Genomic DNA, 17,632 nt, shown 5'->3' on the forward strand with positions numbered 1-17,632 from the left:
CAACTTAGTTGGAGGTGGCACTAATACTATTGTTTATGTTCTCTGTTGGAGAATCCGAGGGACACTCATATGAGCACAATGGAAACAACATGTTTGCATTGATATCACATTAAATATACAGGAAGTCTTAAAAGAGCATATATCTGAAAGGTAACAATAGACAAAGATGCTCGACATATGGAAATTCAAAAGGATAGAATCATGGGGCTGATCTGAACAACCACCATACTAGCATTTCTAAGTCATTCCCATTCATTCGATACATGTGTAGATCATTATCTATCCTTTAATTGTAAATCAATTTATCACATCAAAGAACCAAAGAACATTATCAATATGATGACATAGCAGGCATAGTGGCTAACATACAATCTTGATCTACAAAGAAAACACGATACAAGGTTATACATCAGATAATACTATTTCAGATCCATTGAGAAAATTGTGTACAAATCTGGATAGAAAGAAGCCCCTTTTCAGTCAGAAACATCAGGGGAGATTACAGTTGTATCAGAGGATGATCCTTGAATCTTGCAGGGTAGAGATTGAAACAAGGAATCATTAAGAAGGAAATTAATCTAAATTATATTCTAGAGAGACAAAAATTACAATCATTTTCAGCGATAAGGAAGAAATAGAAATTAGAAGGGCATCACCAAAAAAAAAAAAAAAAAATCAGAACAAAAGAAACAATCAACAAGTCTTAAATCTTATGAACATCGTACATGAAATACAGTCAACAGGAACTCTGATCAAATGAGAATGGATCATTGAACCCTTTAGTTTGAGTAGTGATTATCCAATGAAAGACGATCTCTTAGAGAAGTGGATATCATTCTAAAAAGCAGATATCAGGACAGTACTGCACAAGCATAAGATAGTAATGGACATGTAATATCCCTTGCAATTCTGATTTCTTAACCTGAGAATTTCGTCAAACACGTTGCACACAAGGGATATATTGCAGATCTAAATTCTGATTGCTTTCTAAGTGCCAAACTTTAATAAGTATGCTTGCAAAGAACTCCAAAACATCTAACAATGAAGATGCAAATGTTTTTGTATTTTTATGAAACATATAACATTGGTTACCAATGAGAAAATATGCATCTGTAACAATAAGACATTAGGGCAATACCTTCTATGATGTTCAATGATATTCTAATCCCTTCAGACAACTTTTTGATATTAGATTTTGACATAAATCAGATTACAAACTTCCACAACTGATTTCTAAATCCCTAGAAATGCCCTAAGATATTTAGATCTAACCTAAATGCAATGCAAAATGTAAATGGATAGGAACATGGACACCGCTCAAGAAATCTGGATTTTATTGTAGCGAGTCACTGTAGCAGTGGCGACATTGCAGTAAAACACCGTAGCCATATCCGACTTATTCCTTCAATTGTATTCCACAATCTGTCCCTAGGCCACAAATTTGGCATAATGAAAAGACTGATTTGTCTTCTCCAATAGCTGCAACCCCTTGAAGGATCTTTCACCAAGATGCTCGAATAGAACACGTGTATGATGTCCTCCTAATACCAAATTCACTGGGTATTTCACCAACTCAAATGGAGGCACACAAAAGATCTCCGTTCTCCAGTGGCAAATGCTAAAACTCTTGGCTCCACAAACCTCATCAAATGCAAATGACAATAATTGGATGCTAAGAAAAGTAGCTCTTGTTAGAAGTTTGTTTAGCACTCCCCTTAGGATTCGTGACAAGGGCTTAACCGCCTCCTATGTACTATAAGTTGAGTGGTTCTATCGGGTGTTGAAAGATCGGTCTTTTGGTGCAATGGCAACCCCACTCTAACAAGTGGTATCAGAGCTTGGTCACAGGTTCAAATCCTTAGATCCTCTGGTGATGCCGAGGGGGAGATTGTTAAAAGTTTGTTCAGCGCTCCCCTCAGGATTCGTGACAAGGGCTTAACCGCCTCCTGTATACTATAAGTTGAGTTGTTGTATCGGGCATTGAAAGATTGGTCTTTTGGTGCAACGGCAACCCCACTCTAACACCTCTTATGTTAATTTATTCTTTCCTTGTGGGAGCTCACTTACTTTTCTCCCCAATGTGGGATAAAAGATATTCTTAAATTTGCACTTCATTATAATATTATAATATGAAATTATGCCCCATCATAAAGTGCCAATCCCCCAATAAAACCTCTAACCACCATATTAGCCTACGAGGGTCACATAATAGGCTAATCTCAATTACTGAGAGATGTTAACTAGAAGGGGACATCACAACATAGTAATCAAAGAGATGCTTATCTTATCAACCAAATTTAGTATATGCACACATTATTGAGAATACTTATACAGATAGATGTTATTGCTACATAGAAATTGAAATGTTCATTTAAGCAAACAGATAGATAATTTCTTGAATTAGTCAAATTACTGTTGCTCAATCAATAGCATTTCAGCAAAATGAGTTCTTGGGAATAGAAGATGATGAAATAATAGATCTTGGTATTGCACGAGTTCTTGAAAGTTTAGAAAACAGCAAGGAAACGTACATAAGGGACACTTTGAAATTTCAAACGTTTCTCATGGGATCAAATGATTAATAAAAATAATTGATGCATATTTGAGGTTGGCAAGGGATTTAAATCAAGAATAATATCCTCATCTTATTCATAATTTCAGATTGATATTCTAATGCAAGAATTTTTGAATTGAATTTTTTTTTGCTAGCATACTCAAGACTCTGTCCTACATGCCTTATAACCACTATATCTCACATTGGCTAGTTCTACATTTGGCAGTGAGGCAAAAACACATCTTTGTTTTCTTACCTATACCTAGCCCCAATTTTGTACCAAGGGAAATTCTGCTCTATTTGCTTCAATTGCGAAATGCTCGTGGTAACACATCTAATAATATCTATTTCTGCTTATTTGATGTGTTTATCATTTATAGTCTTTATCGTTCATGAGAGTATTTCGTTGATAACATCTTCGATACATTCTCTATTATCTTACTGATTAGGCATCTGTTTGATTGCTTGTTGACACTAATTGTTGGTTGTTTCACAGTCATTACATCATGAAGACCCCTTGAACAAGCTCATCTATACATTGATGGAAATATGTTGAAAATGACAACATTTGTAGCAGCTTTTGCTAGAAACAGGAGTCAAATTAACCAAAGCCAGCCAGTATATTTCTTAGTCCATGCAACATTCTTATTAATCTAGTGAAGATGAGATAAAAATGCCATGGGTAGGAGTAGATGTCTATCCTTGAATCTGACTTATTAGAGGTTGGAAACTTAGTGCTAAGGCATATAAACTTCAATGATATCTGGGGTAAGATGGAAAACAATACAAGTGTACCAATTGCTCAAAGGATTTTTGGGAGTGGGTTAGCTCACACTGCTGGTTTTCCTACAGCTGTGCAATTTGTCTCTGAAATTTGTTTGTAGGTTAAAATAATCTGCTCACGCATCACTGACTTTTTTAAATTTTATGATGCAAACATAAATATATCATAGATTCTGGGGTAGATTGAAACTAGTAATGGTACAGACATCGAATAATCAGTTTTGCCTCCACAACAAAACAAAATCCACTGCAAGTTAATAAATCAGAAAAACAACTTAAACAAGCACAAGAAGAGTCTCTAGTACAATGCTATATAATCAGTTTTGATAAATCTGAACTGTGAACTAGATAGATGTTGCTAAGAAATATATTTATTATTGAATTTGATATATGTTCACAATTTAGGTCAGCCAGCTTTAATGTGATTAAGTTTATCTTGATCGAAAGGAACTAAATTTAGGACATGGCAGTAATGTCTTTGTAGTAAGCTTAAACAGACATATGGTTTGTTCTTGTCTACATAAAGTGGAGGTGTCACAAGTTGTACAATATTTAGAGAGATCATGCATCTGCTTTTCTTGTTGTCCCCATATTTAATGGAATGCAAGATATAAGTCACTGATTTAGGTTTCCATTTTTCAGTGCTATGTATCTTATCTGCTAATAAATCGATTCATTTCATTTGAATACTTGTACAAATGCTAGATTGTAGTAACATGGTACTGTTGCATAGCTGGTGGTTTTCTTTCTCAATTGCCTACATATGGTTTGCTCTTTTCTACAAAAAGTGGAGGTGTCACAAGTTGTACAATATTTAGAGAGATTGTGTATCTGCTTTTCTTCTTGTCCCCATATTTAATGGAATGCAAGATATAATTCACTGATTTAGGTTTCCATTTTTCAGTGCTATGTATCTTATCTGCTAATAAATCGATCCATTTCATTTTAGTACTTGGACAAATGCTAGATTGCAGTAACATGGTGCTGTTGCATAGCTGGTGGTTTTCTTTCTCAATTGCCATGGGTTGTGCAGGGTAATGTTTGCCTGGGTTTTGCTGATGAAGTTTTGTGCTGGCTATATGGCACAGTTAAGGAGAGTAAGATTCATTCCTCCCATGATTTCTATTCTTGTGCTTGTGCAATATGTTTAGTCATTTCCATATTGAAGTTTTCAGGAATTTTTTTTATCTTTATGGCCTAATCTGAAGTTAAATTTCATGATCATATACTTATGGGGTTTACACCTCACGTTTCATAACATAATATACATGGTATCTTATTTTGCAAATTGTTGATGTCTGCAATCTAATACGGCATTTTCTTGGGTAGTTGGACACAACCAAAGGTTTTAAAGTAAGCTATTAGCCTATTGGCATTGATATCTTTATCTTCTGCACCGTGGTACTTGGTAGTTTGCCTTCTTGTCCCTTTCTAGAAACATAGCTTGTGCAACAGCAAAACAACTGCCAAAAATTCAAATCTCCTGGCAATAAGTCCTTTATAAAGCCTACCATCCAAGAAATGTTCAGCATAAGCAGTTGACAGGGCTTGTATACAACCTCAATAACTGGTGGAACATGTATCTGATTTTAGCAGAAAAATCATCTTCCCAGTAGGTGGCTTTTGGTCTCTTCCTAAGATATAATTTACTAAATTGAATCACCATACTTGGACAATTTTACTCTCCAGGCTTTCTGAGTACCAGTTTATGATTTGCAGTGAAAGAGACATTGTCATAATGCAAGTCGTGCAATTCAGGTGATCTCATTTTTACAGAGAAATATTTCATTTAGTAAAGGAAATAGAAGATGCATAAGAACTGCATTTAGATAAAAAATATATGCGTGAAAGTTGGAATGAGGATACACTGAGTATATTTTAACAATCTTACATTGATCAGTAAAAATGGGGAAATTTCTTTGACCAAGAACTGTTGCATGTGTTAAAAAATATTGGATGCATGAAAGTTGTAATGAGAGTTGACAAAGATTAGTTTGATAGTTTTATTCTGATCAGTGTAAATGTGAAAATACCTATCATTTGGATCTCTAGCCTTCTTTCTTTCCTACTCTTTTATCTCTTTCAATGGAGAAGTGTCAACATACTCCCTATAAACCTTGTGATAAACTCGACGGAAAGTAGTGTGGATATAATATTTAGGTGATAACTATGTAAGCTGATTAAGTTGCTCAACATATGCTATATTCTACATGACATTTTCACAATCTTTAGAACAAAAGAAACTTTGGCAAAAACTGTGTTAGTTTGGTTTACATCAGTGTTTTGTATTACATTCATAATCATCATGAGGATGAAAGCAAATGATAAGAGGAATTGCAGAAATAGTTACAAAGTTTTTGCCAAGAGATGCTAAGCCAGACACAGAATTCAAAGTGAAAGAGGATGGAGAATTCCAAAGTTGAATAAATTGTACAAAGACACGAGAAGTTTTTTTCAAAAACTTTAAAGACAACAATGAATTCTAATTTTATATAATTGTAATGTTGGTTATAAAGCTAAAATTAATATAACATTCTATTAATCAATGTTTGAACTTTTGTTTACAGTATTGGTCAAATTATTGATGGATTATTTACCAAAAATTTTGGTTTGGCACAATCACTACACAAATGCAGAAAACAATAGAGAAAGTTAGGTAGCCTAAAGGGCACGTGTCTGTCTTTAGCAAATAGTTGAGCACCAAGTGTAAGATTTTAGAAATAAATTGAATCTGCCCAAAAAGTAGTGCAAGAAATAAAAACAACAAAGTTATTCCAGTAATTAGCTGATAGGCTATTTATTGTGGGAATCACCCTTCGGATATTGTAATGTCTCTCACAGATTCCCGATGCACTTGTAGTTTCACTGCTAGCTCTAACCAAACACTGCCCCCTACCTCTACAATAATCTATCCTCCGCATTGGAAGCTGGAACTCTGGCCCCTATTATTCTATAATTCCGTCACAATAGTAGCGGGTATGCATGTGATGCACACACTAAAATTCTATGGGCCTACCCTAAAATTCTATGGCTCGGCACATTCACGGCCTATCAATGTTATGGCATCCTGATCTGCTGCTCAGGTTATTGGTTTTGCAACTGGAGTTTGTTGAAGTCAGTTTTATACCACTACATAACATATAGCAATTGAATACTTGATATAGAATACCAAACATTCATCCTTATCTTGAAAAGTAAATACTCACGAAGAACATGAGAAAACTCCAAGGTTCTGTACACTTGTGGATAATAACTCAGTTATATTAATGTGATTTGCTGGTTAATCACGTAGGCGGGCTTACATTGTTCTTTCAAGGATGTCGAACTTTTGTTGTGATGGTGATGAAATCTAGCTTTACAATGCATATTGACTTGACTTTCATATTGATTTGACTCTCTCAATTTACTTTTCCAATTTATATCACTTCCAACTTTGCTCTTCAAAACTCCAACTACTAAACTATTTGCTGCTTTACTTCTACTCCTATGAAAGGAAAGATTAGCAGATGGACAGGGATCAAATCTGATGACAGCTTGCTAGCGATGCTATCTCCATAGATGCAATGATTCAAGGGAAAAAGACTAGATTACCATGCAAGGCTTCCCAACAAGCCACTAGGATGCTAGTGGCCTAGTTTATGGATCCCTATCAAACATCCACTAATATCACCATACAACTATCCATCTATTCTTATTCTTGCTTAACAACTTTCTTGAAATAAAATCTACTTTAACAACCTCAATGGAATATAACTTTAACTATTGGAAGTAGAAACCATGCAATAACACCAAGTGTTCTTAATCACCATGCAAGACGCAACAATGATAAGAGAAGCAATTTTGGTATTATACAAGCAACAATTTTCTTCAACTCTTTACAAATGAGGGAAAATGGCCTTATATAGGGGCCAAAAATACAACCAACGGTAGAGATTAAGAGGCAAAATCAATGATCCAGATCAAATCCTAGAAACCCTAACTAGGGCTGCCACCCCATCGACCAATGAGAAGACGCCACCTAATTAATGGAGAAATGAAAAAAAAGGAAAAGTAGCAACCAATGAGAAGGCACCAAAATGGTAGGCAATCAGAATCAGACACCTTTCCTACCCAAGAAGAAAGGAGAGTTTGCCACTTGGGCTTACATCAAATGATCCTCTAATATAATTCTACCCTTTTCTTTCATTTTTTTAGCCAAGGCAATGAACTTGGCTAGCCTATAGCTGACTTCCTTCATGGGAGGGCAAGGTGTGTGATGAGGAAATAACTAGAGAAGTTACACACGATCTGATGACGCCTGGGAAGTTGCGGTCAATTTGTACATGCAAAGGGAAGCCTGTGAGAGAATGGTTCCTGCAAGCACGATACGCGACGAACTTTCGGTGCCACCAGTGGTGTACAATCTCCTGGGACAGATTCCTCGACTGTTGGCACGAAATTTGTTACGTGTTGAGGAAGAAAGAGATGAGATAGAAAGGGAATGGAGGAAGCAACAAGTACTCCAACAGTTTTTTGAAAGGAGGACAAGGGAACGCAACTTGGAGGAGCGGGATAATCCTAAGAAGGGAAACAAACACTAAACCAATTCATGCTCCTGATTCCAAACAAATATCTGAGGTGAGTACCAAAGGAAGAAACTGAGGAGGAAGTCGCCTTGAGGACACTACGTCTCCGACAATAGGAGAGACATCATAACTTAATGGGAAAGGGGGACGCCACCAGAATTCAAGAAGGGTTGATTGAGCATACAGTCGAAGGAATAGCTAATTTGGCTATCTCCAAGACACTAGGAAGGAAGTTAGGGTGCAGAAACTTGGAGACCTATATGGAGAGGACTTTGACAAGAGCAAAACCCAAACACAGGAGAAGAAGATACTTGCGGGTCGAGCAATCAAGAATCAAGTCCGTCGAGAGGGAACTTTTAGTCAGGACAAATCATTCCTTTAGGAGGGAGTGTTCCATCTGGAGGAAATGTACCATTGGGAAGGTGTATTCCATTAGGAGGAAGTGTTTCTGTAGGAAGAAGTGTTCTGTTAGGACTGAGTGTCCCTGTTAGAGGAAGCAAACCGCCAGGAGGAGGTATTCCACCAAGAAACATAATGGCAATAGAGAGACAAAAATTGCCTAGGTTTACCAAGGATCGTTTAGAGAACCCACATGCCACTATAAAACATGCATAACCATATGGCAAACTAACAAAGAGAATAATGCAGACGAGTGGCTAAAATCTTTCCCTGCCACACTAAGAGGAATAGCCATTAACTAGGAGGTAGGGAAAAAGAGCACATGGAATAATGTCCGACAACATTTGAGGAAGAATTCAAACTCCTGAGGGATGATGATGAAATTGTAACGAAGATTTATAACACAAGACATAGTGTAACATCCAAATTTTCCAGGTCTAAATTAACATCTAACATATGCATAGAATATGGTTATAACTTCGATTTCATAAGAAGGCAGTTACATCATTCAAGTTCATGTGAAGAAGATTTGCCGTTGAAGTCAGTCAAACAAAAATTTCTTAACTAAATACTTGAAATACCTTTTAATGAAATTACTTCAGAAATTGAAATCACATACCTCGGAAAAACTGAGATTGAAAATCATCTAAGTATGCTTTTGCAACCACCCGAGTTAGTCCACAAATACACTATAACAATTTCTCAAATCGACTGCTATCTCAAAAATCATTTGATGAATACCACTAAATACCAATATAACTTAAATTAGGGCATCACATATCATCTTACCAATTAGGACATCAATTACCATCGGTTTATTTAGGGCTTCTGATACTGCTTTACTACTTGGGGCTTCCGCGACCACGGATTCAATTTAGGGCTTCCACGACAATGGATTTTATCTAGGGTTTTCGCGACGACGGATTCAATTTAGGGCTTTCGCAACCACGGATTCAACTAGGGTTTTCGATACCACGGATTCAGTTAGGGCTTCCAATACCACCATATCAATTAAGGTTCCAGCTGTCACACAATCAATTAGGGCTTTGGATTTCTTTTCCTTCCGATTGCTTATCTGTGACAATTTCTCAAGATTAGATAATTACTTATATTCAGTATTCATTTATATTAAGTAAAATGATGATAACAATGAAATACTTCAATTTAATCTTACCTTCTCATAAACAAAAAATGATAATACCTATTTTCGATAAACAATTGAATGCATGGCTTATCTCTGTCTAACGCATATCCAACATCTTGAGAAAGGTGAAACATTGTCAGGGGCTTAACCTCCCAACCTCGGACCACAATATATATCCCCACACAATCTCTAACGAGAAAGGCCCTCCCTACCTAGAATAGACAGGGGTCATCTTGCCATCCACTGGGCTTCCTGAAAATTTATGACTTGGCAATAGGAGATCACAATAGTAGGAAGTGCATGAGTTATTATAGTAAATGATGAATATTGATATGACATAACTAATACTGAATCTTATTATTACAAATTCCTCTCTTTCACCTTGTCACCCTTCTGCTTGGCTACACAGCCGGGTGAGTCCAGGAGTTAGGAATTCTCAGATTAACTGGTTCTGTCAATTTTACATGCATTCAGCCTTTCACAAACTATGATCTTAAAATTATGTTCTTTAAAGATCTCAAATTGAATATCTAATTAATTATCTCCACCTCTTCACCGTATTGCCTATTGAGTTTTCCATGGTGTATGGAGTCTTGATAATGTTTTTAACTGTGTATGGTATAAATGAATGTATTACATTTCTAAGCCAGTTTTAATTGCTTACAGCTTCCATTGCATCTCTATCTCTTGTATGCATGATTGATTCAATCTTATGAAATAAGAATCATCTATGATTTAAGAACACTTTTTCAAGAACTTGAAATCTTTTATTGACCAACATGATTTAGTCTATGATTATTATTAGTGCCAATACGTTGGTTTTGCTTTACATTTCTTTACCTCAACAAGCATCATTGCTGATGAATTGGTGTCCTGATTTTCAAAATCTCCATTGCAAGTATATAATAGAAAGTATTTGGTTCTAAACTAAGATGGTTAATATTACATAAACTATCATGTCATGGATTACTTCAAAGTACAGAACGAATCTATTTACTATCCCTTGGAAGAAACAAATATATCATGATACGGGTTCAGTACCTCTATCAACATACTGCTGACGTTATACTAAGAAAGGTAGTAACAAGGAACCAGTAGTGTATGAGTTATTAGAATTTAAACTAGCGAATAAAGAACATGTAACATACTTGACTATTGGTAGATGTCTTACGTGACCTCCACAATGAATCTTGGACAGAGCATTCTACTTGTGATTTTGGTTTGACCTTCCTACCAAGGTCCCATGGTTGGTGATGTTCTTCAATAATCTAAACGTTCATGAATAGAGACATGTCGGCTCCAGATCAACTCACAAGAACAGACTTCCCACGCTCTCCTTGGAGGAGCTACCATATTGTGCACAGGGACTGAACACGACCTTCCACAATGACAGAAATATATTAACGCAGGGACTACACCAGGAAACTCCATTGCAACGGCTACCGTTCAAACTAAGTCTTCTCCTCACTAGAAACACATAAGCAAAATACGAAAAGACAAATGAAAGAAGTGTTACGGGTTTGCACACCAAGGTCCCAATTATACAATCGAAGAAACCATTAAAAGAGATGCTTGGCTCTTCAAGTACCTAACAGTTACAAAGAAAACCATTCAAATTTCTCTCAACTCGATTTTTAAAAAGAAAAGAAAGGAGGAAGGAAAGGAAGAAAGAAAATAGGAAGTTTATAAGTTATAATAATTATTAAAATCTAATATGAATAAGCAACCATCACTTAATTGATTATTAAATTATATTGGGGCTAAAAAGATTTTATATTTAGATGTACGAAATAAATCATTATTAAAAACAATATAATGAAAGATAAATTAAAAATCCAAGATAAACTTTTAAGATTCATTTTATATTTTATCCTAACTATTTTAATTAAATTATTAAATAACTCATACAAGTCCCGTAGATGTATTCTGGCTAGGTCTTTTACCCGTCTGCCTAGTGATGGTGATGCCCTGCCTAATTCTTTTTTGACAATGCTTTTACCCCTTCGACATGCTCCTTGCAAGGAATTTCTCCATAATTTAATTATAAATTATATAATCATAAATAATCATAACAGTTAACCTTTCACCTTAATTCCATGAATTCGCGATCAACAATCAACTAACATGTCATCTTCACTTGAAATCATAACAACCAACTATCTTACCATTTCGCCAAATTATATCAAATCAAACTGCCAACTGACTTCATGTGAACCTCAACGGCTATATTTCAAGCTAGGTCAAAAATTGGGATGTAACACACAGAAAGAGTGAATCCGTTAAGACCTACAATAGAAGGTGAAAGGAGCTGATAGGAAAACTTGACAACAAGCCTGCCGATGGACTAAAAAAAAGGTGTTTCATTGAAGGACTGACATTGTCCCTTAGGAGAATGATGCAAATAGTCCCACCATCAACCTTTGTGGATGTGTGTACTCGCACAATTGACATAGAAAGTGAGAGCAAAACTTCCAAGGCAAGAAATCATGGAAGCATGAGTGAAAGTTTAGAAGAAAGTGAACAAGAATCCAAAACCATCCAAGCCTTGAGAAAAGACTTGAGGGGATTAATGAAGGAGGTAATGGGGAGTAAGGAAGAGAAAAAAGAAGGGAAGGAGGTTTGGTGCACCAACTGTGAAGAAAGAAGGCCATACAAAAGGGGCATGTCCAAAGAAAGCATTTTGTGAGAATTTTTAGGTGTTGGGACATGCAATCAAAGACTGTCCTTACAATCTAAAAACATGGAACACTCAAGTATTCTTCACACAAGGAGAGCAATCTACACCACCCTCCACCCCTCCAAGGAACACAAATATAGAAGCCTCACCAGGAGGATATAGAAACAATAGAAGAGGGAGTAATAATAATTACAACAACAACAACAATAACAACACACCTCGACGAGCAATCTCATATGATTCTAAGGGTCCCGAGACCTATGATTTAAATTAGGAGGTGCAATGAATGGGGACATTTTGAATGAGATTGTTAGAATGGAGGAATGTTGTGTAAATGGTGTGGACCAGGCAATCATGAAGATGCGAATTGCCCTAGACAAAAGGGGGTGAATATGTTAGACATTGAAGAACGAGAAAGTGAAATCCTTGTCATCACAAGGATGCAAGCCAGGAAACTAGCCTACTCAGATGCTACTATGGAGAAGGAACAATTTCAAGAAGCAAAGAAAGACATTCAAGATAGCATGGGAGAGGAAGTGAAGGCAAGGCTAGATAAACTTACTACGAATGGGAGTATACCGAATATTGTGAGACAAGTACTCGAGACCACCATCCCGGTGAAAATTGCTGATTTATTGGAAACATTACCTCAGGTGGAGGTAGCATTAACACAAGTGGAAAGTCAGAGAGGGATACCCTTTAAGAAAGAGAAGGAAGGAGAATCACAGGTTTGGACAGAAAACAATACCCTGTTCGCTATAGGAATGGGGAGAACACCAATAGTAGTAGAAATGGAGATATTATGGTACAAACTTTTGAATACTATTGTTGATGGAGGTTCCAGCATAAATGCCTTATCTGAAGAAATCTGGAAGGTAATAGGGAAACCTACACTTTGGCCACCAACATTTCAACTGGTGGGAGTGGACTAGCACGGAATCAAGCCGATAGGGACCCTGATGGGACAAAATGTCATAATCGGTATGCAACAATTTTTCTTTGATTTTGTGGTTATTACTTTAGAGAAGAAAGGGTACGATGTTTTATTGGGAAGAGGATGGATGGTTACAACAAAAGCCACCCATTATTGGAAACAAAACACTCTATCCATTGAATAAGAAGGAAGAAAGTACATCATAGACCTAAAGAACTAGTTAGTAAGTTAGGACATGGCATCAAATTCAGAGGGAGAAGACCATGAAGGGATGGAACCGGACAAGGAAGGAGTGCTCAGACTGGGGGAATGCTCAGAAGATGAAACGAGCTCCCTCGATGGATTATTCCATTGGCAAATGGGAGATTATGAAGTTTTCCAGGCAGAATGTAATATGTTGCAAATCCATGAACCGAAGTTGGAGGAATGGTACCCAGAGGGGTCTATGGAGTACAAAGAAGGTGCGGCAACGCTCTGCAGGACACCAGCACACATTTTTGAGAAAGAGTTAGAATACAAGGAGGCCAAACTCTTGACTAAATATCCTTGGGGAAGAGAATCAACCCAAGGAGATTTTTGATAGGGGATGACTGGGACCCAGTGTTAAAGGCTATAGCTTTTAGAATCTTTTTGGAGTTCAAGGACATCTTTGCCTGGACGTATAGGGACTTGAAAGGGGTGCCTCTGGAGCTGTGTCCATCAAATTCCATTGATACCTGGAGCAAGACCAGTACAAAAGCAACCTTATAGAATGAATAAAAACTATGCAGCCATGGTATGGGTGTACAAAACTACTTATAAGGCTACCACTAGACACATTTCATTTTATCTAATGTACGGACATGAAGTAGTGATGCCAATGGAACATATAGTACCAAGTCTAAGAGTAGTAGTTCAAAACAGGTTGGGAGATGAGGAGAGTCTAAGGGAAAGATTCTACACTCTACTAAAATTGGACAAAAGGAGGATACTTGCTCAATGGGCTACAGAAGTAGCCCAACAAAGGCAATTTTTTTGACATGACAAGCACTTAAAAGATGAATTTCAAACCAGGACAACTGGTACTCAAGTATAACAGGAAAATGAAATAAAGCCAGGAAAATTTAAAGTTCAATGGTTAGGACCATTTAAAGTATTAGAAGTAAAAGAAAATGTGGCAATAAAGTTATCTACTTTGGATAATAAACTAGTGAAAGACCTGGTGAATAGGTCTAAATTAAAAACTTATGAAGAAAGGAATAAGCTGGTCCCTAGCTATTTCATGAGTAGGAAGGAGCAATTGACAAGGAACAAATAATAAAAAATTCCCACCCTTAGTTCTATAAAGCTATTGTGGCACATATTGAAGGAGTACCAACTCAAACCACCACTCAAATACACACCCCTACAGCTGTACACACCTCTTTAGCCGTATGGAGGAGAGTTAAAGGTCGTATGAAGGAACGGAGGCTGGACAAAGAAGCCAGAAGATCATACGAAGGAAAACGAGAAGCCGTACGAAGGAGCAGAGAAAACATCCTCATACAAGAAGGAATAGGGGTCGTACGAGGACAGAAGGCCGTACAAGGGCACAAGGAAAACATTCAAAGTGGGAAGACTACCGTACGAAGTATAAAGGGTATCGTTTGAGGTGCCAAAGATGTGGTACGAAGAGTGCATATCACCATACGAAGAGTTACCCTATCATAGGAACATAGTCATATTCGTGCCTTCCTTGCCTTATGAAGCTGTACCTGCTTATTGTATGAGCCATTCCACATGCAGACATACCGTCAAAGTGACATTTGCAGGGGAAGGACAAATTGTTGTCACTGTACTAGCAAGGGTGTTGTTTAGAAGAATAAGAACACGTACTGCCCATGTGGCCATAGGGTACAGTTGGAGTAGTTGGAGCACACAACCACTTGAAAAGAATTTGGAATTGAGGCACCAACACAAATTGGTAAAATTAAGCATAAGAAACTCGGGCAGAGGGAACATCATTGATTCAGACAAGAAAAAACTAGTACAAGAAGCAAAGGACGTAAAGAAGATGACAAAGGGCAAGGGTAATCTTACACAAAAGACCATTGCGGAGAATATCACATTTGAAAGTGTGATGGGAAGTGAATGCCAAACCTGGTGGGAGAAAATAGAAGATGATCATTCCTTGAAAAGTGCTTTGTGCACAACCAAGGTAGATAAAATAATCTTCATGCCAATATTTGATTTAAAGGAGTTTGAACCCATATTACGGAATTTGGTCAAAGCTTATGATAGATCATGCCATAAATCTGTAGTCCAATATTTCTAGCATCTAGTAACAATTTCTTATTCAGGCAAGGAAATAAATAAGGTTTTGGAATCCCCAAACAAGGATAGGAATAGGAAAAAAACCCTAATGTCAGTATAAGAAAAGAGGAAATGGTTGAGTCTAATATGCAGGAAGGACCTCACAAATCAAGAATGGGAAGGAATTCTTAAAAACAGTAGGGGTCTCAAGAAAATCTTCATTGCTAATGATGAATGGTGATGCATTGTAGATTTCGTGAAGAGTAAACTCATAGTCGGTAGTCGCACCTCAGACATTGCCCTTTGGATGTTGCCTGTTGTTGATGGATTGTATAAAGGGTAGGCATACAACTGGACACAATTCCCTTCAGACAGACTTCAAGAGTTCATGGAGTTAAAGCACAAAGCCTTTTACATGCCCCACCACGCCATGGCTTTATTTCTAGAAGTAGTACGGACCGAGGTGGGTAGTGAGCATAGAGGGACATTTATACTAGCCAATAGGGTGGAACCTTACAAGCCAGCTATGACATATTGGTTCCACATGGACACTATGGGCATAGGGTCTCACAGCAGCAAACCACAGAAAAAGAAACCAAAACAGGCGGTTGTGGTTGAAGAGCAGCAACATGGGGCATTTGTTAGTAGTCAGGAAGAGGATGAGGATGAGGATGAGGAAGAGAGTTTCAAAGAGGATGGGAGTGACATAGATTCATCTTCCTCAGACTCCCAGGAGGTGGAAATCTGCCTAATTCACCTATAGGGAACTTCGTGGGAAGTTGCCTTCCTACCACCAGCGGAGGGGCTACTCCTAACAGGAGTATCAAAATCTTTGGAGATTTACCATGATCAAAGTCTGGCTCTTGGCCTTGAAGGAGTTGCTTCTAGGGGTAGGGAAGCTACCCACGACTTGGGTACAATGACAGTGATGCCTACGGATGTTCCTGAGTAGACTCAGGAGTGGGGGCCTGTAGAAGGGGCTTGCAGTATGGACATGCAATAACTTCTACAATGGGGGGCTACTAGATTGTCCCTACTGAGGGTGGCACAACTAATTCCCCCAGATCAGCAAAACCCATACTAAGGTGATAGACTTGAGATGCTAGACAAAGTGTGCACATAAGGTGAAGTTGCAAACACTTTTAGGCTTGGAAGTAGTTCACTCGGTTGCTCTTGTATATAGTCGATAGGGACAGTGGATGCCCAGGAGGAAGAGATTCACACTAAGGCGAATATGGCGGATACAGTCCCGGAGGAGGCCGACAGATTGCTTAAGGAAGAAGGGATGGTATCTTCCCCTCTAGCAGTCATTAATGAGGATCCGGTGGAGATACAAAGCGAGAGAGTGGAACCCTTTGATACATTCTCATTTACAGCCAAGGCAGATTTATATCTCACCGAGTTGCAGGGAATGGAGCATTCCACTAGGGAGATCATCCAACAAGCTAGGTCTTAGAATATAGAAGCCGCTGTGACAGAAGGGGAATCATTAGCCGCATTTATGCATACTGGTTGCCATATACACTGGGAAGTGTTACAACAAATTGAATATACGCAGGAGGAATTGGCCACTACATGGATGAAGAGGTCCACCATTCCTTGCATTCAGGAACACCGAACTCTCACGGAGACCATTGCAGCTATGGAAGTTGCCTCTCGTTAGATATACTTGGAACTTCAGCATGGCAAAAGCTTGGCTAAGGAATGGGAGTTGGAAAGGAGTACTCTTCAAGATTAGTGGAAGTTAGAAAAAGTTACCATGGGAGAGGCTTGGAGAATAGAAGAAACTGACTTGGAAAACAAGATCACCGCAGCAAAGGCAAAGAAGATGGATGCCTTGCGGATACTATAGGGGATTTGGGCAAAACAAAAGGCAACTAAATGCGACTGCAACGGCTCCAAGGAGCTCCGAGTACAAGGATGTCTTCTCAACCCTCTTCTTGAAGTCAAGTTTTTTTGTTCTAGTGTGTTCGGTAGTCATTTGGAATACGACTTTTTTTTTTTGGGGGAGGGAGATGTAGTAGAGAAAAAAGTTATATTGTATTTAGCACTTGTTAAGCTTGAGCGGGTTGGGTAGTTAGGCGGTGAGGGAATGCGTCGGTTGGTCTTCCTAACCAACCGACCTATTTATAAGCACTTGGAATATTGAGAATGGACTCATGATGTTTGGGTATGAATAAAGTAAATCATTTCCTTGCCAAAAATGGTATTGTGGTAATAAGGTACACTCTATGTTTTGCTTTGTATATATATCTTTATTATTCTGTGAACTTGAGTAGTATTTCCATTCTACAGTTTTCTTATC

General features: G+C 37.8%; 1 protein-coding gene across 3 annotated transcripts in view; it reads left to right on the top strand.

The window, feature by feature from the left end:
- LOC149574826 (glycine-rich protein) overlaps positions 1-17,632 on the top strand; it is a 164,836-nt gene that overhangs the window by 116,237 nt on the left and 30,967 nt on the right. For 2 of the 3 annotated variants that reach the window (XM_089814664.1, XM_089814665.1), the window contains exon 12: positions 4,371-4,434. In XM_089814664.1, coding sequence (XP_089670790.1) covers positions 4,371-4,434 — 64 coding nt within the window. Of the gene's footprint in view, positions 1-4,370; positions 5,096-17,632 lie in introns of all 3 variants that reach the window. The other variant, XR_016360101.1, reaches the window with a different exon arrangement.

The sequence above is a fragment of the Cupressus sempervirens genome, chromosome 2 (genome assembly GCF_028749045.1).
Source record: "Cupressus sempervirens isolate cs-2001-9-10 chromosome 2, ASM2874904v1, whole genome shotgun sequence".
NCBI lineage: Eukaryota > Viridiplantae > Streptophyta > Pinopsida > Cupressales > Cupressaceae > Cupressus > Cupressus sempervirens.